The sequence below is a fragment of the Candoia aspera genome, chromosome 7 (assembly GCF_035149785.1).
Source record: "Candoia aspera isolate rCanAsp1 chromosome 7, rCanAsp1.hap2, whole genome shotgun sequence".
Lineage (NCBI taxonomy): Eukaryota > Metazoa > Chordata > Lepidosauria > Squamata > Boidae > Candoia > Candoia aspera.
In genome coordinates, this window is record NC_086159.1 from 9,528,957 (window position 1) to 9,556,349 (window position 27,393).

General features: G+C 43.8%; 1 protein-coding gene across 1 annotated transcript in view; it reads right to left on the bottom strand.

Annotated features, from left to right (window-relative positions):
• ST8SIA1 (ST8 alpha-N-acetyl-neuraminide alpha-2,8-sialyltransferase 1) overlaps positions 1-27,393 on the bottom strand; it is a 90,136-nt gene that overhangs the window by 33,462 nt on the left and 29,281 nt on the right. The window contains exons 3-4 of the mRNA XM_063308690.1: positions 13,858-13,967; positions 10,376-10,468 (exon numbers count right to left, since the gene is read on the bottom strand). Coding sequence (XP_063164760.1) covers positions 10,376-10,468; positions 13,858-13,967 — 203 coding nt within the window. The remainder of the gene's footprint in view (positions 1-10,375; positions 10,469-13,857; positions 13,968-27,393) is intronic.

The window sequence follows — 27,393 nt, forward strand, 5'->3', positions numbered from 1 at the left end:
CCGTGCTTGCCGCAGTTGGGCTGACGCTCCACGCCCGTGGCTGGGGTGCGATGTGGGGTGGGGGGGTCTCCGCTGGTCTCGGGAGGTATGTTGCTCCCTGCTGTGGCCGGGTCGCCTCCGCCTCCGTCTCCCTCTGGGGTTGGAGCTGAGGCTCGGGGTGGGCCGGGAGGGTGTCTGTGGCTCCTGGGGTCCGCGGTGCCTCTGGCCTCGATCGGTCCTCCTCCGCTTCTTGCCGTGCGGTTCGCCCGCCTTGGCCGCGACGCGTCGGCCTCATCGCTCTTGGTCTTCTCGCCGTCTATTCCTCCTGTGGCTCGTTGTTGTCCGGTGGGGCTTGGCGAGGCTGAGTTTGTGACTCTCAGCTTTATGTCATGCACTGCCTACCGCTGAGTAAAACACAGACGCTGATTCAGAGGAGAGCAGGTTCTGGTTTATTCAATCGTAGAGCCAGTTGCGAAAAAAGCTGAGAGTGAGGGGAGCGCGCCGGTGCGGGGTTTAAATACCCCGCGCCGGTCAGCGCCCCCTCACCCTGGGTTACGTCATCCCCCCTTTGTCCTGCATACTGTCGTGCCGGTAGGTGAAGGGTGCGGGGCCCCAGCTGGTGCCCCGGGATCGCCCATCATCGGTTTCCTCCTTCAGCCGGTGATTGCTGTCAGCTGGGCGATCTCCGTTGCGCTTTTGCTAACAGCTTGGGTGTGCCTCGTGATCCGCCTAGTCTTTGTCTTTCCTTCTTTCTCTTTTGTGTCCTGATGGCTGAATCATCCGGCCAGGGTCTGTGTCTGTTGTTGTGCGTGCTATGCTTATCTTGAGTCCCTTCCTCTGCTTCCTCGTTATTGTCATGTGTGCCGTTGTGCTGATGTCTTCAGCTCAACGGCACTCATGACAATGGGTGATTCGGGCGGTGCCGTCCGACTGCCATTCTCCTCCTTCTGTGTGCCTCCCAGGTGAATGCCCTGGGGCCCTTTGGAGTGGCTGGCGATTATGTTGATGGCCGCCCGGCCTTGGGCGAGCCCCCTGTGTAATCTGTTCTTGAGGGGATAAGCCTATGCATGCTTCCTGTCCCTCCCTTCCAACAGGAAGGCATGATCACGTTGTGAGGCATGCATGCCTTAGAACGGGGCAGGGGCAGTTCCTCCTCTGTGTTGAGAGCTTTAATTCCACAAACGTCCACCCTGATGACATTATTTCATCTCCAGCTGGAAGTCAGAAATGTCAGTTGCAATGTTGGGATGGAAGTCCTGCCCTTTAGGATGCGAAAGGAATGCATGTGTGTCAACCCTGCTAATGTAAACATATAAAAAGATGTGGCCTCAACCACATGGTCATGACAGCCATCTTGACTTTTTCTCTGCCCTCCCATCACTAGGATGCACCTGCTTCCAGCTTGGTCTCTTCTGAACCACCCATCAGAGCAGAATGAGGACGTGCAGCCACCAGTCTGAAAAAACGTAATGAATGGGCAGAAGGAGTTGCAAAGCTACATGGCAATATTAAAACCAGATGCAATATTAATGTCCAACAAACTCAAAGCTACCTATGTTACATTAATTATTGCATGAAACCTCCAAAACAGGTGACGGATGGATGGATAGACAGACTGATTCACCATTAACATTAAAAAAAATGATTCTCCTTATCTAAAATTAGTATTCAAAAGAATCTGACCCCTTGGAAACTGTATATCACAGTAAGCAACCACTACTCTAGCCAATTAAAATTACATCCAGAATTGTTATTTGCTGATTCAATAACATTAAAATAAATTAGCCTTTGTTATTCGTAGTGTGTTTGCACTTTGGATTCTGAAATCAATTGAGCATTTGACCTGTGTCTTCAGAGTTTAAAATATGGATATCATGGATTATTACCAGAAAAAATGATGTAACGGTAGATGAGCTCAGAAACAAGCAGTGATTTGTTTTAGATCGGATTTGATACCTGCCTCTCTGCAATTAAATAGGGATAGTTTTTAATTTACTGTTAAATCAACAACAGGAACTTTGGATCCAATCTTTATTTGGACTGTTGTGGCCAAAACCTGGCTCACCTAAAGCAACCAAATCACTTTGAAGATACAACATACTTTTATTTGCATGCAATGGATATGTTACAGTATATCCTGGACCCCCAGCAAAGCTTTGACACTTTGCTGAGCGGCCATGAGCAACAGCAGGACCAGGGCTCATACTGTACCCCTTTGGCCCACTACATCGCAAAGACAAGATAAAGAAAAAGGCAGACACAGTGGAAATTACAGTGTGACGCTGGGATGTTTTAGATAAACCCACCGTGTAACTGTTATTTACCCCTTCCTATTAGGTCAGCATGCTAGCCATTCTATCTTTGAGACCTGGTCAGTGCATAGAAACAATCTGGTTTACTGAGCCACAGGTTCCTGACTGAGTCTTCTTCCTGTTGACCCACTCAGGGTTCATTCAGCTTGCTGTGAATGTTTTCCTACAAGGGCACTTTCAGCAGTTCATATGGGGTTGTGGTGGGGAGGATCTCAGGTCTGGTAGTGAATGTTGCGTACATGGGTATGGGGGGTACCTTTTCCCACACAGGATAAATGGATAAACTTTGGCAATAGAACAATCTAGAACAGGGTTTCTCAACCAGGGTTTCACTTAATGACCACTTAGCAACCAAAATTCTGGTCGTTAAGCGAGGACTACTTGCATATGATTGCATAGCTGATCAAGACCCCATTGAAAGATAATTATTATTCTTAGCAGTGTTCCTTCTATGACTTAGCATCCTGACCATTGATGAGCTCCTTTCTTCAATTTAATTCATCTCTGTTTAGGAATCTGTATTTTAACATTTTAACTGCAAGGGATCATCTAAAGTTGCCTTAAAAACCTCTATTATTCCATAATACCGGAATATATTGCACTGTGGTTTTCAGCAAGTACTTGGGTAGCCCATCTTGGCTGAAAAAAAAAGGGATGTGTGTAATAAATAATACTAAAAGAGCTTTCTTTGATACCCCATAATTTATTGTCCTAATTGTTTTTGCAGCTTTTAAGTTACCAATTAACAAGTTAATTAGTGATAAAAGCAAATGTTTCTCCCAAGATCCATTTTAACAGACCAACTAACGATCTGAAAATATTTTAGACTGTAGAAGCCAACCCTAAATGTGCTGAGTGTCATGTTCTCATTCTAATGTCTGGTTAACATTGTAACGTTTCACATGTCATTCTCTGTTCCGTATCCCTTCACCCGGGGTTTTTCCATTCTGTTGCACTCCCTTGTTTTGAGGACTTGGAATGCATGTTTGGGTTTGCGCTCCTGTTCAAGGTTACGTTCCCAGGCGCGTCTAACGGCATTCAGCACCTGGGAGGGGGAGCGTCCTGACGGGCGAAGGGGCGGGACCTACCCACAAGCAAGGCTTTTAAGTTTGTATTTGGCGCGCTTTTGCTCATTCTCAGCTTTCTCTGTATTTGCATACTATTCCTTTAATAAATCAGTTATCTTTAAGCCCGAGCTTGTGAGACTGAGTATTTGGGTTTAGGCAATCATTACATAAAGCTGAGAATCATTTTTTCCATTTTCCGCTGGCCCCATCCAATCCTTGGATAAGAGGGAACGCCAGCGATGACCGAACCTCAACTTCGCGTATGTGAGGGAGGCGAAGAGGAGCGGGAGGTGGCCAAAAGCCGGCCAGCGCTAACCTCGAGAGCGCAAAGAGCAGCACGTCGGGAGTTGCGAGATACCCAATTGGACGAGCTGCTGACATCCATACAGGAGAGTCTCAGGAGTGAACAGAGATCTGTTATGGAAAGAACCACGGGGAGGGGGTCTCCCCAATTGGCCTGGGAGCACGAAGTCCCCTTGTCACCGAAGGTGGTGATAACCAACCAACCCCCGGAGGAGCCGGTCACTCCGGCCCGTATGAGGGCATTGGAAGATAAAATGGATTTAATAGTGACGATCCTCAAGGATCTACCCAGAGAGGATCAGCCCAGAGTGGCAGAGCCCACCCCGGAGGATTGGGAGGAAGAGCCGTCACAGTACCCCAGGCACAGCACCCTGTCGACCCGGGGGAGAAGTAAGACTCGATCAGCCCATCAAAGGGGAGAGCGAGAGGCAAGACCCCCTAGGGATCGACCACTTGTGGGGGCTCGGCGTACGCTGTCATTCGCGGCACCGCCACAGCCAGCTGAGCCGGTAAGAACCTTCCCACCATTTGGAGTGAAGTTTGATGGGGATCCCGCAACGCTCTCCTTCTTTATTACGAATGCCAAGCATTATATAGAAGATTGGGGTCGGAACTTTCAGTCTGAACATGGCAAGGTCAATTTCATTGCCAACAAGCTGAGAGGAAGGGCAGCGGATTGGTATGTGCAACTATGCCAAGCTGAGGCAACTGAGTTAGAGGACTTCGATGAATTTTTGTGGGCACTCAAGGAGCATTTCGAAGACCCCCTAGCCCAAGAAACGGCCAAAAATGACCTGCGCAAACTCTACCAAGGGTCCCTCTCAGTTGCTAAATATGCGTTGGAGTTTAAAGCTTTAGCAGGAAAAGTGGAAGACTGGTCTGAGCCAACAATCATCGAATTGTTCAAGCAGGGGCTAGAACCCGAAATCCTTCGATGGGCGCTAGGCAGAGACGATCCCAAAACGTTATATGGGTGGATTCAGTTGGCGGGAAGCGCAGAAAATGCCCTACGAACCTACGCCCATACCAAAGAGCTTAGACAAACACGTCTTGCTAGAGGAGCGCGCACATCTGGACTTGCCAGCCGCCCCAAACCGAAAACCTGGGAAGAGGAGAGGGAGCAACGGTTCTCCAAGGGTCAGTGCCTCAGATGTGGGAAAGACGGGCATCGAGCCACGTCGTGCCCGAGACGCCGTCCTGAGGAACGACAGACGAAACCCACGGTAAAGATGCCTGCTCCTGCTCCACCGCGAAAACTGAAGGCGGCCCTCGCAGAACTGGACCCCCCCGACCTATCCTTCGGAGAAGAGGAGGAAGAGTTGCAATTCGAGCAGCCGGCGGGAAAAGCCTACCACCTGCCCTGAAGGGCGCCCTAGGGCAGGTGGAAGAAACCGGGCGTAACCATGATTCGGTGAGTGGAAACTTCCCCACACTGACTGTTAAAGTTAAACTGAGCTCAAAAACCAAAACTGTGGAAGTATGGGCTATGCTAGACTCGGGTTGCTCCCGTTCCCTAATGCACCCTGACGTGGTAGCAGCTCTCGAACTGCCCACGTTCCCTTTGGCAAGACCCATGATTTTCACCCAGTTGGATGGAACTATGGCGGGAGGGAAACCAGTCAATCTTTCCACGGGACTGGTCGCTTTGCAGATGGGCTCCCATCAAGAAAAGCTGCCATTTGTGGTAGCTCCAGTGGGGGGCCCTCTGGTAATCCTGGGAATGCCTTGGTTTGTGCAACAAAACCCTTTCATCAACTGGCTCCATAGAACTGTAACGTTTGCGGATGGATTTTACAAAGTACCCGAAAAGGACTTACTGGAGGACATGGAGGGTGGGGGGGTAGCGTATACCACTGTGCAAACGCTTCACCCTCTTGAAGGACTACCCAATCAGTATCAGGATTTTGCTGAAGTATTTGGGGAAAAAGAAGCGGATCGCTTGCCACCCCACCGAAAAACGGACTGTGCCATTGAGTTTTTACCAAATGTAAAATTGCCTCACCCAAAAATATACCCCATGTCTCCCAAAGAGCTTACCACGCTAAGGGAGTTCATTGACAAAAACCTGGCTAGAGGTTTCATTGAGCCGGCAAATTCCCCGGTAGGAGCTCCTGTCCTATTTCGGCCAAAAAAGGATGGGTCATTAAGACTCTGTACCGATTTCCGCGGGCTCAATGCGGTCTCAATATTAAATAAATATCCTTTGCCCCTGATCAAAGATATGTTATCACATCTGGCCAGAGGCAAAATCTTCTCAAAACTGGATTTGAGAGAAGCTTATTTTCGCATTCGCATAAGGAAAGGGGATGAGTGGAAAACAGCATTTAACTGTCCTCTTGGGGCTTTCCAATATAAAGTCTTACCTTTTGGTTTATCTGGGGCACCCGGGGTTTTTATGCAGTTAATCAATGAGGTCTTGCATGACCACCTATTTAAAGGGGTACTGGTATCTTTGGATGATGTATTGATTTATACTGAAACCATGTCAGAACATATCCACTTGGTGCGTCAAGTATTGGCTAAATTGGAAAAAGCACAGTTGTACGCAAAACTGTCAAAATGTGCGTTTCATCAGTCGCAAATTGATTACCTAGGTTACCGAATTTCAGCTCAGGGCATTGAAATGGACCCTGCAAAAGTAGAAGCTATAGTGGCATGGGAGCCTCCTCGTACCAGGAGACAATTACAAAGTTTCCTTGGATTCTCAAATTTCTATCGGGCATTCGCCCAAAATTTTGCAGAAATCGCCCTCCCCCTTACGGAACTGTTAAAAACCAAAGGACAGGGGGATACGCGACGTTCGAAGAACCCAGGCGCGCTCCTTAAATGGACTCCAGCCTGTCAGCAAGCGTTTGAAACGCTCAAACAACTTTTTACCACAGAACCAATTTTACAGCATCCAAACCCCTCTAAACCCTTCGTGGTACAAGTCGATGCTTCTGATTTTTCCATAGGCGCAATCTTGTTACAATCTGACCAATCTGGCGATTTAAAACCCTGTGCCTACCTCTCTCGCAAATTCACTGAAACAGAGAGACGATGGCACGTTTGGGAAAAGGAGGCTTTTGCGGTAAAAACGGCTTTAGAGACATGGCGACACCTATTGGAAGGTACTTCCAACCCTTTTGAGGTCTGGACTGACCATAAAAACCTGGAAGCTCTAAGCACCAGCCGAAAACTCAGTCCAAAACAGCTGCGCTGGGCTGAGTTCTTCAGCCGCTTTGACTTCACTCTTAAATTTATACCAGGCAAGAAAAACTTTTTGGCTGATGCACTCTCGCGTAGACCCCAAGATGCTGGCCCAGGGCCAACGGTCCAAGGCACCGTCTGGACCGACAAACAATTAAGTCTGGCAGCGGTGACTCGCAGCCAGACCCGAGCACAATCGACTCCGCCTCCAGCCGCTCCGCCTTCCAGCGGCTCGCCTCCCTTGTCAATTCCCTCCGATTTGCAACAACAGTTGCTCTCCCACCTTAAAACAGATACTTGGTTACAAACCAACAGACACATGTTATCTTTCACCGATGATCTTGCCTGGCGCAACGATCGTCTCTATGTACCCGAAGCAATGCGAAAAACCATACTCCAGCGCTGCCACGATGACAAACTAGCGGGGCATTTTGGCTACGTGAAAACTTTGCACCTCGTTCGCCGCCAATTCTGGTGGCCCACTTTACTCAAAGACTTAAAGGAATATGTCACTGCGTGCCCTGTATGTGCGGCGATAAAGCGCAAACCGGGCAAGCCCCAGGGTCTCCTTCAACCCGTGGCCACTCCGTCTGTCCCTTGGCAAGATATCTCCATGGATTTTATCGTTGATCTACCCCCTAGTCAACGAAAAACTGTCATTTGGGTCGTCAAAGACTTTTTCTCCAAACAAGCCCACTTTATCCCCTGCGCTTCTATCCCCACCGCACAACAGCTGGCACGCCTCTTCCTCATCCACGTGTACCGCCTCCACGGTATCCCCGCCCGTTTGGTGAGTGACAGAGGCACACAATTTACGTCACAATTTTGGCGGGCATTTTTAAAACTTTTGGGTACGAAACAATCACTTTCTACTGCTTGGCATCCGGAAACGGACGGATCTACAGAGGCGGTTAATTCTACATTAGAACAATACCTCAGAGCTTTTGTTAACTACCAACAAGACAACTGGGTCGATCTACTCCCATTTGCTGAGGTCGCTTACAACAATTCCATTCATCAAACCACTGGTCAAGTTCCCTTTAAAACAGTTTTTGGACGTGAATTTGTTCCTATTCCTGAACTTCCTCATCCTCAACCACTCCCAGCCACCCTCGCTGGCTGGGCAGACTCTCTCAAAGACTCATGGTCTAATATTCTACTCGCTCTCCACCATGCCCAAGCTACCTATAAACGCCATGCTGATGCCAAGCGTTCCCCAGAACCATCCTTTGCAGTCGGGGATAAAGTCTACTTATCAACTAAATTTATCAAGTCCCCACAACCCTCTAAAAAACTTGGTCCTAAATTTGTCGGTCCTTTTCCAATTGTTGCTCAGCTCAACCCTGTTACGTTTAAACTTGACTTACCTCACAACCTTAAACGTTTACATCCTGTTTTCCATTGTAGCTTACTCAAACCCTGCCTGTCATCGGACCGTTGGCATCCGCAACCCACTCCTCCACCTCCCCTCATGATAGACAACCAGCAGCACTTCGAGGTGGCATCTATTCTCGATTCCAGACGCCAGCGCTCTACTCTACAATACCTCGTTCGCTGGAAACATTTCCCTCATCCTGAATGGGTTGCTGCTCCAGACGTGCATTCTCCTCGTCTCGTAGCCCAATTTCACTCTGCCTATCCTGACAAACCGGCTCCCTGATTTCTTTTGGGGGGGCAATATGTCATGTTCTCATTCTAATGTCTGGTTAACATTGTAACGTTTCACATGTCATTCTCTGTTCCGTATCCCTTCACCCGGGGTTTTTCCATTCTGTTGCACTCCCTTGTTTTGAGGACTTGGAATGCATGTTTGGGTTTGCGCTCCTGTTCAAGGTTACGTTCCCAGGCGCGTCTAACGGCATTCAGCACCTGGGAGGGGGAGCGTCCTGACGGGCGAAGGGGCGGGACCTACCCACAAGCAAGGCTTTTAAGTTTGTATTTGGCGCGCTTTTGCTCATTCTCAGCTTTCTCTGTATTTGCATACTATTCCTTTAATAAATCAGTTATCTTTAAGCCCGAGCTTGTGAGACTGAGTATTTGGGTTTAGGCAATCATTACACTGAGTGAGCTTCAGAATGGAAAGCAAATATACATATTTTACGTTAGTCTTGCACACAGCTACATTTATGAGAATGGAGTTGCATTGGGAGGGGTAACAGAAAAGCATCTGAAGAAACCCAGTTGTTGCCTCCCCTGTCCTCCGAGATTGCTCTTTCAGCTACTTACACACAGGGCTGAAAAGGATGTTCAAACCTTTCTGCTCCCCTAGTCCATATAACCACACACAAGCCTTTTCAAATGTCGAAAGAGCCCGCACTGCCAGTTGTGTGATGCACCATCACTGATGAATCACCATCAGACAGAAGAACACATTACTCGTCACAGCAGAGGACATGAGTAGGGTGTTTTTAAACCAATATATTTAACTGCTGCTAAATATAAGAAAGAAGTAGACAAAAATTACATTAACAAGTAATCTCCACTTGGCCAAGAGTCTATTCAGCTTTTATCTTCCTTTCCATTTGTAATCCAAGGGTTTAAAGGAAAGGGCAAGACAGGAGCGATGGGACCTAGGGTGGGTGAGTGAAGTGCTTTCTCAGCTTTTGTTTGTAGATTACATGAAATGTGTAAAACAGCTGAGGAAAGGAAATTAGCTCATACTGGTAACCTTTATCAAGAGCAATATTCTGCATCTTTTGGAATCAGCTGTGATCTTCTTGATCAGGGCAACGGTGACCTTTACATTGAGCCATACAAATCTGCAGAGTGCATGAAGAAGGGGTGGCATTGCTTCAACAGGAAGGCACTTGAAAGAATTTTGCCACAGATCCTGCTGGGAGTGAATCTGGGTGTTTTGCTCCCAACCAGTCTATTACAAAATGAGCAGTGGGAGCAGAAAAGTCTGGCTAGGACCAGGACCAAACAGAGGAAATCGGGGAGCAGGGTAGAAGATTAACAGAAGAATATATAGTTTAAGCAGAAGCGTGATCTGTATTTTTATACAGATTCCTTCCGTTCCATGGAAACGTTTACTGGAGTAGAAACCAGCTTCCCAAAGTGGATAGATAAACAGTGGAGTTACCCCAGTCTACTGAACCCAACTTGGAAATCATCAAAATGTCCTAAGGACTTGGTTGGAATAATCCAATATTCTACTGAGTCCAGCGCCTTATTTTACTCACTGGGCAACCAGATTTCTTGGGAAGCCCTAGTAGGTCACGAAGATTATTAATGCACACAGCAGTTGGCTCTGACTATCATATTCACACCTCTTTTTTGAAGCATGTTGATGAAAACCAATTTCAAGTCAGCTGAGGGATGACAGATGAGGCTTTTCATTTCTTAACCCACCCAGTAAGTTTGCTGTTGACTGTACGCAGGCTGCTAGTGAGACAATTATTCTACCCACAACACTCCGACTTCAAAATGCCCCTTTTTCCTTTCTTTTTTTTAAAGTGCTCTTTTTCTTCTTCTTTATTCAGCACGGCCAATCTTTTCAGAAGAAACAGACAATGTGCTCCTTACCTTTTCTTAATTATGCTGGGATTAGCAGTTACCAGTTGAGTTTTTGATCCTACATCGTTGCTGCATGCATTGCTTAGTGGAGGAAGGTTACATCTGAAAGGAAGAAAAAGAAAAGGGGGTTGTAAATTTCACTTTTTATTTGCATTCATGTATTTGTTCAAATTAGATTTGATCAGATTTGTATCTCATCAAGGTGAGTACAGGTAGTCCTCACTTACTGACCACAATCGCGACGGGCAACAATGTCACTAAGCAAAGCGGTCATTAAGTGAAACGTCACGTGACTGCTCTGGACTTGTGATGTCCATTCCGCTGCAGCCATTAAGTGAATCGCTGCAGGTTGTTAAGCATGACATCATGGGACCATGATTTGTGATTTCAAAGCTGGCTTCTCCACTGACTCTGTGTCATGCGCTGCCTACCGTTGAATAATGCTCAGACACTGGTTCGGTGGATCAGGCTCTGGTTTATTCACAGCGCAGGTACAGCGTCGGGAAAAAAGCTGAGAGTGACAGGAGCGCGCCGGTGCGGGGTTTAAATACCCCGCGCCGGTCAGCGCCCCCTCACTCGCGGTCACGTCACCCCCCTTTGTCCAATACGTTGCCCTGCCGGTGGGTGAGGGGTTGCGAGGCCCCGCTGGCGTTCCGGGATCGCCCATCATCGGGTTTTCTATTCATCCGGTGATTGCTGTCAGCTGGGCGATCCCCGTTGTATTAGCGCTGATGGCTTGGGTGTGCTCCGTGATCCGTTTAGCTATTGTTTGTTGGCCGTTAGTCGTTGTGAGTTGATGGCTACTTATCTTGAGCCCCTTCTCCTGTTTCCTTGCTATTGTCATGTGTGCCATTGCGCTGATGGCTTCAGCTCAACGGCACTCATGACACTCTGCTTGTCAGAAGTCGGCAATGAAGCCCACAAATGGTGATCACGCGACCGCGGGATGCTGAGACCACTGTAAATGCGTGCTGGTTGCGAAGCTCCCGAATGGCGATCATGTGACCACAGGGACAGTGTAACAGCTGCAGGTTCAAGGACTGGTCATAAACCTACTTTTTCAGCACTGTTGTAACTTCAGTCACTGAACTAGTGGTCAATAAGCGAGGACTACCTGTATGTTTAATTGGACATGAACAAGGAGTTAGTAAAGGTAATAATCAGTATTACTACACATGCTCTGAACACAGAAAATTCTGTATTTAACCCTTGGTAGCTCCAGACCAAGACTGGTCTGAAAACAGCCTTTTAAGTTACTGTATGGAAGAAAAAGGATAAAGAGGTTGATACACTGATATAATATGGGAACGACCATAGTATACACTGGTTTGCTTATCAATCCTTGGTATGTCCAAAGAAAAAGAATTTTGGATCAGAGGTGATGGGAAGGGTTGTTGCCTGAAACCCTGAAATCTTAATAGTGCTTGCTAGATAGACAACATGGGTGCAGTGATTTATGTTTAAGTGTATGGTTAATGGTTTATGGTTAGGAGCATAAAATGATTTATGGCTAAGAGCATGGTTTATGGTTAAGTGTAACTATGTATGGTTGCACCAGCTGGCTCTTCCGAGCTCTTGTGACTTGAAACTGATCACTGTTGGGTTGTTTAAAGCTCAAAATGTTGTTCAATCTGCCCATACTAACCAGAACAGAGTTATAAAGTAATTACTTGTTCATTTTCTAGAAGCATAAGGTTGGCTGCTGGAGTACTATCTCTTTTCTCCTTGAGGCCAGCCCAAAATTAGATGAAACCTCAGGATGAAGAAAGAGTCTAGCATTTGTCCTCCTGTAGGGGTACCAGGGAGATTCTGAGGATGCTGACAGGCATTCCAAACCACTATCCCAAAAAGTTCCTGGAGTCCTTGGTGCTCTCTGAGCTTGGTTGTTTGCGTGCAGACATTCCATTACCCAACTAGATAACATCATCAGTGCTCCAGGTAACATTACCAACATCAGCACTGATGAAGTTACCTAGTCGGGTAATGAGATGTCTGCAAGCCAACAACCAAGCTCAGAGAGCACCAAGAACCCCACTGTTCAACCCTAAGCTACATATATTCTCTTCTAAAAAGATCCCTCAACAAGCCAGGCTCTTCTTCAGAATTCAAGGAACAAAGTTTAGATAGAAACCCATGTCCCAGATGGTAATCCAGAGCTAGAGGCTCTGGGTTCATTTGGCCCTGATGTCAAACATGGAAGGGATAAGGCAACAATTCTGCCTTCAGATGCCATCACTGCAGAAGCAACACCATTTTTGCTGTTCTCCATATTGGACAGCTCCTCTGTTCACTTGAACGTGCACCCTTGACCAACATAAATACTTTGAGGCTGGGTTCACGCAGAATGTTAGACTAAGCTAAAATAGGTACAGCAGGATGTAGCTTTGCATGTTGGGGGAGTCCAGCCATTGTTTAAAGATGGTGTGTGAACCTTCACTTAAGGCATACTATGTGTTACTTACCTGGGCATTGCATGTTATATAAGTACATCTGATGTGTTTTGTTAACCTGGGGATTTAGAATGTTGTATGAATCCTGGCCAAGTGAAATATGTTTTGATGCAAATAGAAGAATGGGGGAATTTTCTTTTTTTCACTTGGGAGCTCTGATGCAAGCATCGGAGTGGACTGTAATCAAATGGGTTCAGCAACAAATGGTAACACAGGAAGGAACCAGATGTTGTTACAAGCTCTCGGCTTCCAGTCAAGGATCAAGAGGGAGTACTGTTTGCCAAAAGCATTCTGACAGCACCCAAATCACAATTCCTTTCCTTGATCTCCCAACACTCAGTGTGGGAATCACAAATTCCACATTTAATGTGGTGGCCTAAATATAGTGGGTGGATGGATGGACAACTGAAGGAGGAGCAGGTAAAAAAAGCAGGGCTATCATCACTGATGCTGATGCTAGGGAGAGTGGAAGGCCAAACAAAGAGGGACCGACCAAGGGCAAGATGGATGGATATTCTAGAGGTGACGGACTCGACCTTGGGGAAACTGGGGGTGGCGACAACCGACAGGAAGCTCTGGCGTGGGCTGGTCCATGAAGTCACAAAGAGTCAGAAGCGACTGGACGAATAAAGAACAAATCATTAGCTCTCCTAAGAAGGCAATAAGCTTTCTCTAGGGCAGTGTTTCTGAAACTTGGCAACTTTAAGCTGTTTGGACTTCATCTCCCAGAATTCTGGGAGTTGAAGTCCACACAGCTTAAAGTTGCTAAGGTTGAAAAACACTGCTCTATGTTTTTTGTTAAAAACAAATGAAAATTGTTTGACTAGAGGCCTGAGGATCCTTCTATCCCTCTTAATCTTTCCTTGAAGAGCCTATAGCAAGGACTGCACTTCTGGAAGGCCCTGCTGTCCCACTAGCATAGACATCACTCTCAGGGAGGACAGGTGAGGGTTGCCGCTGATGAGTCAAAAACAGGGATGCCAAAACACTTTGCAAATGCTGTGAAGGGAGGACAGGCAAGCTGTGCTGTGGCTCACTTACCGCATGACGAAGTCCGCTTGATCTATCTGCTTGCCGCAGCGGCTCTTCTTCAGAATGCCGCTGTTGCCCACCACAGAGCACCTCTTCAGTGGCAGCTGGAATGGAATCGCCTGGCAAGAGAAAACAGGAGCAGCAATCACCCCTGGAACATCTGAAGAGAAGCGATGTGTCTGGTGATTTTAGAAGGAAGGTTAGGGAAGCCTAGCAGAGCCTTTTGGTGTTCAAGGGACATGCTTTGCATCTACCTTAGAGCTATTAAACTTTGGAATTCATCACAAGATATGGTGCTGTCTACCAGCTTGATTGGTTGGACCAATCCAAGGAAGTCCTGGGGATCAGGGGCTATTAGCCTTGATGGTAGTGGGACTGCCTCTGAAGGTCCTCTGTTGGGAGACTAGTGGGCTCCTTGTACAGTACTTTGACTACTGGGAGAACAGACTGCTGGACTAAATGGGACAGGGGCTTGATCCAGCAGGGGACTGCTTACATTCCTATGTTTTGTATGGGTTACTTACTTCGACATTTCCTGAAATCATAACCAGAGAGGGCTTTGAAAGTCAGAACACAAAACTCATGGACTGCACAGGTTGCCCACTTTAGAGGCAATGGGAAAGGTCACACTTGCAGCTGGATACAAACGTTTTACATTACAAATGATCTCCTTCCTCTCTTCCAATAGCAGGTGAACAACTGTGCTTTTGACGTAACAGCAAAATCACCCTATAGAGAGTTAAACTATATTTAAGTATCAACACAGGGTCGGACTGCTCACAACACAAGCTTGAGAAGATGAATAGCCAAATGTGGGGGAGAGTCTTGGCACAAGGGGCAATCTGTTCTTTTTTTTAAAAAAAAAATTAATTTTTAAAATAGTCTTTATTAAATTATTTACACAAATAATACAAACATAAAATGACAAATCAACAATAAACATAAAATGCAAAAACAAGAGAAAGAAAAAAGGAAAGGAGAAAGAAGAAAGAGAAGAAGAGGTTTAAAAGAAAGGAAATGGATTTCCAACTCCCTAACTGATACAATTTTATACCTTAACTAAATAATTTCTTTTCACAATTCACTAATTTGGTTACAATAATTCTACAGTTCTATTGAGATTATATAAGTCAAATACATAATATTTACATCTTGTATTTTATATTCATATGTTTTATACATTTATGTTAATTTTGGGGTCGATTCTACATAGTTGAAGAAGGGGGTCCAGTCATTTTGAAAATCTTCCACATTTTTATCATTTAGCTGGTCCGTAAGTTTTGCCATCTGCGCCAGATCCAGGGATTTAAATGTCCATTCTTCCATTGAGGGGGTCAGTTCTTCCTTCCACTTTGATGCATACGTAATTCTAGCTGTGGTGATCAAATATCGTAAAAGTTTTCCATGTTCATGTTCCAAATCCTTGTCCATGATGCCCAATAAATAGAGTTCCAGTGTTCTATTAATTTCTTTAGTCAACATTTTACAAATTATATTGTGTATAGATGTCCAAAATTTTTTCGCCTTCTTACAAGTCCACCACATTTGATTAAATGTTCCTGTTTCTTTTTTACACTTCCAGCAGACATTTGAAGTATTCTGAAACATTTTGGATATTTTGTCTGGAGTAATGTACATCATTTTGTAAAAATTTTCTTTTAAATTATAATTTAAAGTAAATTTCAGCCCTTTCGTCCACATTCTTTCCCAAACATCATAGTCAATGTGATATCCAAGATTTCTCTCCCATTTAATCATACATTGTTTAATTTGTACATTTGCCATTCTTATTTGTAATCACATTTTATATATTTTGGAAATCATGTGGTCATTGTTGGCATAAACTAAATTATCCCACCAGGTTAAATCTTTTGTGAATTTGTAACTTTGGGCATCAATTTTAAACTGTTCCTTTAATTGAAAATACAAAAACCATTGGCATGGATGTCCTTCATTTTCCAATTCATCTCTTCTTTTCATTTTATATATAGCCCCTTCAAATTTTATTAGGTCCAAATATCTTAGCCATTTGCAAATTCCTGTTTTTTCTCTCCTACTATACGCTTCTTGCGGGGAAATCCATAATGGTAGAGTGGGTGTTAGAGTAGATTTATATTTTTCCCAAATTCTAAGAAGGGACTTTCTAATACAATGATTATTAAATACTTTATTTACTTTCAATTTGTTATACCATAGGAATCCATGCCAACCAAATTTCAGGTTGTGGCCTTCTAGATTTAATAATCTATAATTTTGTAAACTATTCCACTCTTTTACCCATAATAATCCACATGCTTCATAATATAATTTAAAATCTAGAAGACCCCAGCCTCCTCGTTCTTTAGCATCCTGCATTAATTAAGTCTAATCCTTGGTCTTTTCCTTTGCCAAATGAACTTTGATAGGTCTTTTTGCCATAATTTAAAAGTTTTGTCAGTTAATAATATTGGAATATTTTGAAATAAAAATAACATCCTTGGCAAGATATTCATTTTGATTACAGAGATTCACCCCATAAGTGATAAATTTAGTTTTTCCCACTTCCCTAAGTCTTGTTGAATTTCCTTCCATATTTTTGCATAGTTGTTTTGGTATAGATCATTAGTTTTAGCTGTAATCTCTATCCCTAGATATCTGACTTTTTTAACACTAGAGGATCCTGCTTTATTTTCTAATATATTCTGAATATTTTGTGACGTATTTAAGTTTATCATTTTTGTTTTTTGTTTATTTATTTTGAAACCAGCTAATTCTCCATATTCTTGTAGCGTTTTTAGTAAGTAGTCAAGAGATGTTAGTGGATTTTGTAGGGTAATAACTAAATCATCTGCGAACGCTCTTAATTTATATATTTCTTGTTTTACCTTTATTCCCACAATCTGATTTTCCTTTCTAATATTCTCTGTTAAGACTTCCAAAACCAATATGAATAGTAAGGGGGAGAGTGGACAACCCTGCCTGGTACCTTTTTCTATTACGCATTCTTGTGTTGTATCTTCGTTTATCACAATTTTGGCTTTTTGGAATGTATAGATTGCTTTGACTGCCTTTATAAATGTGTCGCCAAAATCCATACATTCCAAGGTTTTAAGCATAAAATTCCAGTTTAAATTGTCAAAGGCCTTTTCTGCGTCTAAAAAGAGTAGCATAATCTGTTTTTCATTATGAATTTGGGCATACTCTATTATATTTATGATAGTCCTTATGTTATCTTTTATGTGTCTTCGGGGTAGGAATCCACTTTGGTCACGATCAATTATTTCTTGTAATATAATTTTTAATCTTTCAGTTAGAATTAATGTAAATATTTTGTAGTCATTATTCAGCAGCGAAACAGGCCTATAATTTCTACATAGTGTCGGATCCTGTTTCTCTTTCGGAATTAATATAATATTCGCCTCAGACCGTAAGGACGCAGTGGCACTGCGGTTTAAACCGCTGAGCTTGCCAATCGGAAGGTCGGCAGTTCAAATCCGCATGATGGGGTGAGCTCCCGTTGCTAGTCCCAGCTCCTGCCAACCTAGCAGTTCGAAAACATGCAAATGTGAGTAGATTAATAGGTACTGCTTCGGCGGGCAGGTAACAGCGTTCCGTGTAGTCATGCCGGCCACATGACCACGGAAGTGTCTTCAGACAAACGCCGGCTCTTCGGCTTTGAAACGGAGATGAGCACTGCCCCCTAGAGTCGGACACGACTGGACTTAATGTCAAGGGAAACCTTTACCTTTACTCGCCTCAGACCAAGATTGAGGTATTGGATTTCCTGATACAATCATATTCAATAAATCCTTAAATGGTAGTAGTATTTGATCTTGGAAATATTTATAGTATCCTGCAGAAAAACCATCTGGTCCTGGGGCTTTGCCTGTTTTCAGTTTTCTAATAGCATCTATAATTTCCTGTGTTGTAATGGGGTTGTTAATTGTTGCAAGGGGCAGTCTATTCTTGTTGTACGGCAGATGTAGGCAACTGGCATTCCTCCACGCTTCCAAACTAGTTTCCAGCAATCCTCATCAGAGGCTCTGCTGATGAGGACTCTTAATTCAGCAAGATATAGAAGTCATTCCCCACACACATGCATGGAGATTTCTGTTGCCTTTATGGATCAATTTTACAAGGTATACTTATATTTTATATTTGTTAGCTGTTTTCAGACTGCGATTAAGTAATGGGATAGAACTATTTTAAACGTAAAACCAAATTTCTAGTGGAGAAGCTCACATCTCTTGAAGAAAGCTTAGACATGCCAAAAAGAAAATGCTCTGAAATGGAGAAAAATTACTATCAGCATATCCTTGAAGTACCACTCCATCCTTGACGTTTATTTAATAAAACAGAACAAAGGTTAAAAAAAAGTAACAAAAATTGAAAAGAAAGCAACACAACGAAAACTATGTAGCTATATCTGTATCTGTCTATGAAATTTTACACAACCGTTTCAATAAAGGATAAGCATAAAAAGGTAAAGGTTTCCCTTGACGTAAAGTCCAGTCGTGTCCGACTCTAGGGGGAGGTGCTCATCTCCGTTTCTAAGCCTTAGAGCCGGCGTTGTCATAGACACTTCTGGGTCATGTGGCCAGCATGACTCACGGAACGCCGTTACCTTCCCGCCGAAGCGGTACCTATTGATCTACTCACATTTGCATGTTTTCGAACTGCTTGGTGTGCAGGAACTGGGACTAGCAACGGGAGCTCACCCCGCCACGCGGTTTTGAACCGCCGACCTCCCGATCGGCAGCTCAGCGGTTTAACCCGCAGCGCCGCCGCGTCCCTTACATATTTACATATTACATATTTCATTGTAATTGTCTATATATAATCTGTCTGTAAGCAACTTGTTCATAAGCCTCAAGTACCATCACATCTTCAATCCACTCTGTAATTGGGGTCATAAATTTATTTTTCCGATGTTGCTGGTTCAGCTCCCTGCTATTTTCTCTAACATTCTGCTATATTTAAATAGAAGAAGTGTCATGAGTAAGGATGGCGAGCAGGGGGCTCTCACCCAGACTGTCAAGCGCATGCGTAGCACTGAGGAACTGTTCAGCCATTCAAAGAGACACAGATCGGGACCGCCTTAACCTTTGGGGTTTATATGGCTGGGTTTTCCCACGCTTTCTCAGTTTGTTAGGATTCTTGTTAAGTACTACTAATAAATATTAGAGACCAAGTCCTCGCCTCAGTGTGTTTCCTGGTAATCAGGACAAGAAGAACACTAACATACTGTATTTTATTGTGATACGCCAAGCATGTTTTGCTAAGCTCCCTCTGTTCCTTTATGGTAACAAAAATGATGTTTCTACTGGTGACTTCTGCTGGGAGTATAACTCCAGAATTCCTAGTCAACCTGGCAAGTCCTGGCTTAGAATTCTGGAATTTCTAGTCCCACACACAAGGTTCCCAAATTTAAAGAGAAAGACAAAATGCAACTGACCTTCTACCAAGTCAGCATCCAAATCAGGACATGGTGTTGGCGCTGTGTTCATAATCAACTGGCTTTTTTGCCAGTGTGGAAAAATCAGTAATGTGTCAAATGAAAAGGTTTTATATGTGCTATTGCATTAGATTTCATGGCACTAAAACAGATTTTTTGCTAAAACTCTGATGGGGAATTCGTCATTTTGATCATTTTAACCTGACCTCTGTAAGATTACGTCGTGGCATAAAGTGATCCTTATTTAATATTCCATAGTCTATTCCCCAGTTTTCAGTTCCATCTCCTCAGCTGGTTGAGTTCCCCCATTACACTAAGCTACAGGGTGGCTTATTTGGCTCTGGCTTAACATGAGAGGTGACCCAGCCACTATGGTTTATGAACCAGGGTTTATGGCTTAGCAAAATGTTGTGGCCCTTGAAGAGGTTCTGTGGGCCCTCAGAGCCTCCCCTTTCCAGCAGTCATGAATCAAGGCATGTTGCTGCCATACACCTCTGCCATAATCTCTTCTACCTGCCTAAACTTCTCAATGGATCTTTTCATCACTTGCCCACTTCATTTTGGTATTGCTGGCTACAGTCCCCTGCAGCTTTGTCTCCAAGCACAGTCGTACAATCCAAGCCATGATTGCAAACATCCTTGTAGTGTACCAGGATTAGCTAGCATTATCCCCATACTGCCCATGAGCAGACTATGGTTGGAAAAGTAAGACCATGCCAGTGGTTCTCTGTATTAGCAGCTATGGCAAGTTGAGCAATGATCAATCCTGCATCACTTTGGCAATGCCATCTTTTAAATTTCAACACTTAGTTGGTATGCTTCAGGTGTCTTCAATCAAACAATGCTATCTATCAGGATCTAGGCAGCATGCCTTCTCTCTTGTACTGTTGCCCTCTGGAATAACCCTCAGAAATCCATGTAGCTCTCATCCCAGTGATGTTCTGGAGAACTCTGAAAATGTGGCTGCTCTCCCAGGCCTTGGGGTGGATAGCAATGGAGCCCTACTGGTTCTTTTTTTAAGGGATATTGCTGTCTGTATGCTTTAGATTCTTCCTTTTTCTGTTTTTAAATTGTAAAAGACTCATTCTGGAGTCAATCGCCTCAAAATCTAATACGTACATTATGTGCCATAAAGTTGTTGCTGACTCTTAGCAACCACATAGACATTCTCCATGAGCATACATACATACTTAAATTAATTAGTTGTGGGAGTTATTCCCAAAGATCAGCCAAATTATATGAAAAATATAAAGGGTATTTATGCAACTGTAATCAAGGCCGATCAACAGTTGAGATACTTTATTGCCTCAATTGGTAAAACTTAATTTTGGCAGCTCAAAATGTAAATATCTTCCACTTTTTCAACAAGTGACTTTCTTTACAATATTATGATGGTGACTTTTTTCCAGCCCAGCAAGTGATTAACATAATGTAATTACATCTGTACCGTATTCATTGTAACGACATTCAGGATCGCACGATATTATCATTAACATTGTTTTGGGAAGAAAAGATGATTAGGTGACAAAAAGAAAAGAAGCTGTCTTTTGCAGGCTGTTCTTGGCTAAAACAAACCAGGATTAGGACTGTGACGAAATGATAGGATGCCGCTTCAGTCCAAATAAATGAGTAAGTGCTTCATCTGGAGTCTGGTGTGTACATGGCATACAAATTGGTGTAAATATATAAATAATGAAAGGCAAGTAAAGGGCTAAGTGGGCATTTTTTAAAATCAGAAGGCAAAGAAAAAGGAGACGCTTTGGATTCAAAGATAAAAATGTGCCTCGACACACATGGGAGCCTGTCAATACATTTGTCTGCAATTGCTTAAACCAAGTGAGTCTTTTTCTCAGCATTGCAGGGCAGCTGCTGAGTGAAGCAACACAATTCCAGGAAAGGATGCAGCTACTTTAAAGAGTTGCAGACTGGCGCTAGGTGAGCACATTGTCCTTCAAACCCCAAAGCATCTTTTTTGCCTTCAATCTCCAAGTGGTGCACCATTATAATATGTAAAAACTGTATACATGATATGTATATGTAAAAGAAAAGAGAAGAGGAGGAATTTTGTAGATGTACTAAGTCCTAGAAAGAGAGACTGAGGGAACTGGATATGTAAGGTTGTTCCCTGGAAGCTCAGGTCCAGGACATGGAATGATGGTCTTTAATAAAAGAAGGGCAACCTCTCACTGATTATTAAGGAAAACTTTCTAAAAGCTGTTTGACAGTGGGAATGTTTATCAAGGAAGATAATGATTTCCCCATCCCTAGAAGTTCTGAAACAGAGGCTGCACAGCCACTGCCAGGGGTGCTTTAAATTGGGTTCTTAGATTGACCAGGAATTGGACTCAGCAGCCCTGTCCAGTCCTTCAGAATACAAGTATAAGCCTGCTGGATAAGACCAAGGCCCTGTATTGGCCCAGGGATAGCTGATTCATGTCCAGCCAGGTGTGTCTAGGTTGCTGGCAAGCAGAAGATGGTTGTCGTTGTTTATTTGTTCAGTCGCTTCCGACTCTTTGTGACTTCATGGACCAGCCCACGCCAGAGCTTCCTGTCGGTCGTCAACACCCCCAGCTCCCCCAGGGACGAGTCCGTCACCTGTAGAATATCATCCATCCATCTTGCCCTTGGTCGGCCCCTCTTCCTTTTGCCCTCCACTCTCCCAGGCATCAGCATCTTCTCCAGGCAGAAGATGGAGACCTCTCTTTTTCCCTGTTGTTCTCCTGCAGCTGGTACTTGCCAGCATGCTGCCCCAGCTCAGAAATAACACTGGATTCTCAGGACTGATAGCTCTCAACACACCTGTCCACCATGAATATTGCTGATCTCCCTTTAAAGCCACCCAACTTAGTGGCTATTACTGCATCTTGATAATGAATTCTATCGATAAATGATGTGCTTTGGGAAGTAATGCTTTCTTTTGTTTGTTCTAGTTCTTCCTCCAGTCAGTTCATTGGATGGCCCTAACGCAGTGTTTTTCAAACTTGGCAACTTTGTGGGGACTTCAACTCCCAGAATTCCCATGCTGGCTGAGGAATTCTGGGAGTTGAAGTCCACACATCTTAAAGTTGCCAAGTTTGAAAAATCCTGCCCTGTTTTGGAAGAGCTAAAACAAAACAAAACAAAACAAACCCTTCTTCCTTTCTCTAAGCCACACAATTTTATACTTCGGTTCTAGCTCTGTATTGTCCATGCAGCATAATCTTCCAGTGTCCAGCTAAGATCTTTCCCAGGTTTAACCAGGGACCCAGAGATGAAACTAAGACCTTTCCTATGCAAAGCACATGGTCTTTCCCTGAACCATGCTTCTAAAAATCACAGCTGCTGCTCAGTAAAGTACAAATAAATCCAATTTTTTAAAAAACAGTCCTCATCCCCATTAAATACCTCTGAAAGAACCGGAGCACCTATATCCCTGCATTAAAAAAAAAAATAGAAGAAATGCTTCCAAGCCTCCCATTACGTGACTTTTCCCCCTTTGCTCATATAAAGATAATCCTGGGAGGCTCAATAACTTAGCTCTGCACTTCTATTTTAGCCTTCCAGTTTCATCTCCCTGCTGTGCTCTGTGCCAGTCTGGACCTATCACTCTTTACCACCACAGCGGTGTCCAGGGCTTTTAGTCTGACACCTGAGGGATTCTGCTTCAAAATCTACAATCCAATCTCTGCAGTAAACTAAGAACGAACACTCTGTCATGGGAGGGATGCCCCAGAAAATGGCAGTTGTGCACTAACTCACCTCATTTGCTAGACTTCATTGCAGCCTACCAGCTGAAGTACAAATAGGTCCTTCCTGAATGTGTTTGGTAGAAACAACTTTGCTTGTATGTAATCACTTGTATATTAATTACAAATTATTTACAATGCTGCTGCCCTTGTTGAATTTGGTAAGAACGCACCTGTCCTTGTTTGATGCATCAAGTTAGAAGGTTTCTCTTCTTTTGTGCATTTCAGTCAGTGTTGACTCCTGGCAACTGCCTGGACTAGTCCCTGCAGTTTTCTTGGCAAGGTTTTTTCAGAAGTGGTGCGCATTGCCTTCTTCTTCCTAGGACTGAGAGAGAGTGACTGGCCCAAGGTCACCCAGATGGCTTGTGCCTAAGGCAGGACTAGAACTCCCGGTCTCCTGATTTCTAGCCTGGTGCCTTAACCCCTACATCAAACTGACTCAGAATCACAGAATGCACCTGTCCTTGTTTGATGCATCCGGTTACAAGTTTTCTGCCTACCCACATTACATTTGGTAGAGATCATTTTGCCCAAGTCAAGGAGCATCTGGCTGGGTTAATCTTGCTTGTAACGTGTGATATAATACAATTCAGTTTTTTGCTCTCAAGACAGAAGTCTGAATCTTCCTAGGAGGTTTGGAGGTGAGCCTAAGACTTATCATTCATGATGCTTCAAGCTGTTTTCTAATCTTGCTTGCACCTGGCTAATCTTGCTTAGGTCAGAAGCTAAGTAAGGCCAGACCTGGATAGTACTTGGATGGGAATCCTCCAGAGAACCAAGGGTTATAAACTAGACAGGGGTGGGGGGGATCTCAAGGAAGGCAATAGCAAAGCAGTTCTATATTGTTGCCAAGAAAACTACGCAGACTTGTCTATTAAGTCACTGGGGCTCAAGCTCAACTTAAAGGAGATTTTACCTTTATATTAGGATTGCTTTAATTTACCTTGGTCTCTATTTTCAGTGTTTATACATCTGTTCTCTTGTTTGCCTATATCTTAGGAGAAACTGAAGAACGATGAATAAAGATTTGAGTGATTTGAAACCTCATTCCAGGGTTGTGCTAGAAATAGCACCTTCAAAGGCATCACTGTTTGCTTCAACAGCTCACAGCTTGGATGAACTTCTTCAAAGGGAGAAAAGTAGGGGGTTCAACAGGGCCTAAAGGAAAATGAGGGATAACTCCTATCAGGACAGAAATGGCCGAATCGCTTTTCAGGTTGGAAAGGATGGAATACTTCCTATTCGTCAGGTTGGAAAAAAAATGGATTATTTCCATTCTACCTGCTTAAGTCCACTCATTCTCTGTAGGCCATGAAATCTTCCTATTTGTAGATCTCTACAATGCTTCTCCCAAGGGGTTCCAGCTCAGGTCAGAAGCCTCTTCTGCAGAGGTAAACTCTTAAGAGCCTGCCTTTCACTGAGCCAGGTCTTCAGGAACATTGAGGGGCAGCTAATGTTCTTCCAGTGGGCTCCGGCCTTCATCCTAAACTGAATTCCCAGATTATTATTATAAAGTTCAAGAACATTATGATTCGATGGGAGTTTGTAAGATCTTCAACTGGGGAGAGGTGAGAAGTTGAAAGAACAAAAGGCAGTAGATGAAGGGGTGTGGAAGCAAGGATGATTTATAAAAAGAGAGAGGTATGGAGGGGAAGGCAAGAGAAGAAGAGGATGACCAGCAGCAAGGCAGATGGACTCAGTTACAGGGGCAATGGGGGCACTTTGGAAGGCCTAAAGGACCTCATTGAGGGATAGATCATCATGGAAAAAATCAACAACTTGATGGCACATAATCCATCAACGGAGAGGCATAGCAAATGGTGTACGCTTATGCCTGTGTACACACAGAACTTTCTAGCAATGGAAGCTATATTTATTTAATCTCTTTTTTATTTTTGGTCAATTCAAGGCAGCGTACATACTTAATGCTCCTGCCTCCTGTTTCCCGCACAACCACCAACCCTGCAAGGTGAGTTGGACTGAGAGAGAGGGCCTGGCCCAAAGTCACTCAGCCAGCTTTCTAAGGGAAATTTCTAAGGGATTTCTAATGTCTAAGGGAGGACTAGAACTCATGATCTCCTGGTTTTTAGCCTGACGCCTTAAACCACTCCACCACACTGTCTCTCTGCCTTCCTCAGTTGAGGTACAATCCAAGGAAAGATGCATTTGGTGTGAGAAGGTGCCAATGGGTGCTACCTGCATGCCCAGAGGTGCTTTGAAGCACCTTTTCTGCTTTGAACCTTTAATCTCAGCATAGTCTAATTAGTCAGATTTGCTTTCCTTTTTTCTTATCTCCTGTCTCCCAATTTATCTTGATTGCTCTTTTTCTGGCACAGGACAGCATGATGACATGCATACTGTATTTATATTTATTTTCTTCAAGGAAGACAAGGCAACATATGCGATTCTCCAGCATTTTCACTTTATATTAACCCTGGGCTCCCCTGAGCTGTTTCGAAAGGAGTAGCATTTGGCCCCTTTTCAGCTCGCCAACTCATTCAACAGAACACAGCCACTGTCAGTTCCTCTAAACATGGCCACACTTCGTGAAAATAACAATACACAACTCAAATGAAGCCTTGGGCTATGTAATGTACATTTAAAGTTTCATAAAGTTCAGTTCTGGCAATATTTATCTATTTATTTATTTAAACAATTTATATAGCCACCCATCTCCAAACAGTGACTCTGGGTGGTGCACAGAGGATTTTTAAGAAACCAATAATATATTATACAAAATAAAGAACCCAAATACTAATCCAAAGTAATAGTAATAATAATACAACATATACCTCGGTCTTAAAAACATTCCATTTTCAACCAATGAAGACCAAGACAAACAAATCCCATCAATGTCAGCCTTGCAAGGTAGTCCAGACAGGATGCATGCCCAGATGAGCTAATTCTACTTTATTGTAAGGTTACATTAACAGAATCTTGCAAGTCTGCAAGTACATCTCTCCCCCATTCACCTTTACAGTCCAAAAAACTAGGGAGGGTCCCTTCTTAGATGTTTGCCACATCCCCTTTCTTTCTGTGGACTCAGCTGCCTCTAATCTGACTGCTGTCTAGCCTGCGGCTCTTCCTCCCGTCTGCCAAGATCATTCCCACATACCATTGCAATCAACAGGGCTGGTCTAACCTCCTAAACCAAATGCCTGAGGGAATGTCCAGGCCAACAGGACTGGGACCACCTGGATTTCTCAGGGAACGTGTTCCGTAGGGCAGGTGCTATAACAGAGAAGGCATGATGCCCAGCTCTCACAAGATGAAGTTTAACATATGATCCACTTCCTTTCCAATAAGTTACCTACCCACGCCACAATTAGCCTGCAAATGTCAAACCTTTAATGGGATGCCTATCATGTTCGTTATTTAATAAGAAAAAAGAAAGCCATAACCAGTGGTTTCAGTGAAGATTTGCACTTATACATGTAAGATTGTTTGTTTATCTCCAGGTTTCCAGAAATTCTCAAATAGTTTATAATTCTCAGTCATCAAAAATTGGAACTCTAAATTAAAAAGGGGTTGGAAAGAAAAACAACTTAGTATTAGCAAATGCCCATAAAACGTTGCCTATAAAATGTAGCCATCTGTCACTAACTAAAATGCTAACAGAAGAATGTTTTATCATAGTGAAAAGGGAAATGGATCCAAATTGTTCCCCCCACTTCATTGTATAAAAAGGGTTTGACAGCCTTGAAATATGTTGTGTCTAAAATCCTCAAAGGGGCTTTATCTGAGGGGCTTTACATGTATACATTTTTTTTTCTGAATTGGTTCTTTCCAACCCAACAGAATGTTGGAAACAAATTACATAAAGACTCTGCCCATCAGCCGGAAAATCAAACAGAACGAGACCAAATTTGGGATAGCAAGGGAAGCTGGCAAAAGAAAGATTGGCCAAATCAGGCCAAGGGCTTCACAGAGAAAAAAATTCCTGAAAAATTCCTCCCATGCTTCCCTCTGGGAAAAGCATGAAATGCTGATTACTCCACTCACAACATGTTACCTTGTTACACCAAAAAATGTAAAGAAGCTGCCTATGACCACTGCTGGTAAAGGGTTGGAAAGAATTCCAGACCCAGGCTCTGCAAGATTTCCATCCCTTGTTATCCTTAAGCTACTTAAGGGTAGCCTTGCAGAAAAGGTGTTTAAAATAAGGGTTTATTAAGTGGTGTAGTGGTCAAGGCATCAGACTAGAAACTAGAAGACTGTGAGTTCTAGTCCCACCTTGGGCACGAAGCCAGCTGGGTGACCCTGGGCCAGTCTCTCTTTCTCAGCCTTAGGGAGGGAGGCAATGACAAACCACTTCCAAAATCTTGCCAAGAAAACCACAGGGACCTGTCCAGGCAGTCAACAGGAGTCAGTGCTGACTTGAAGGTA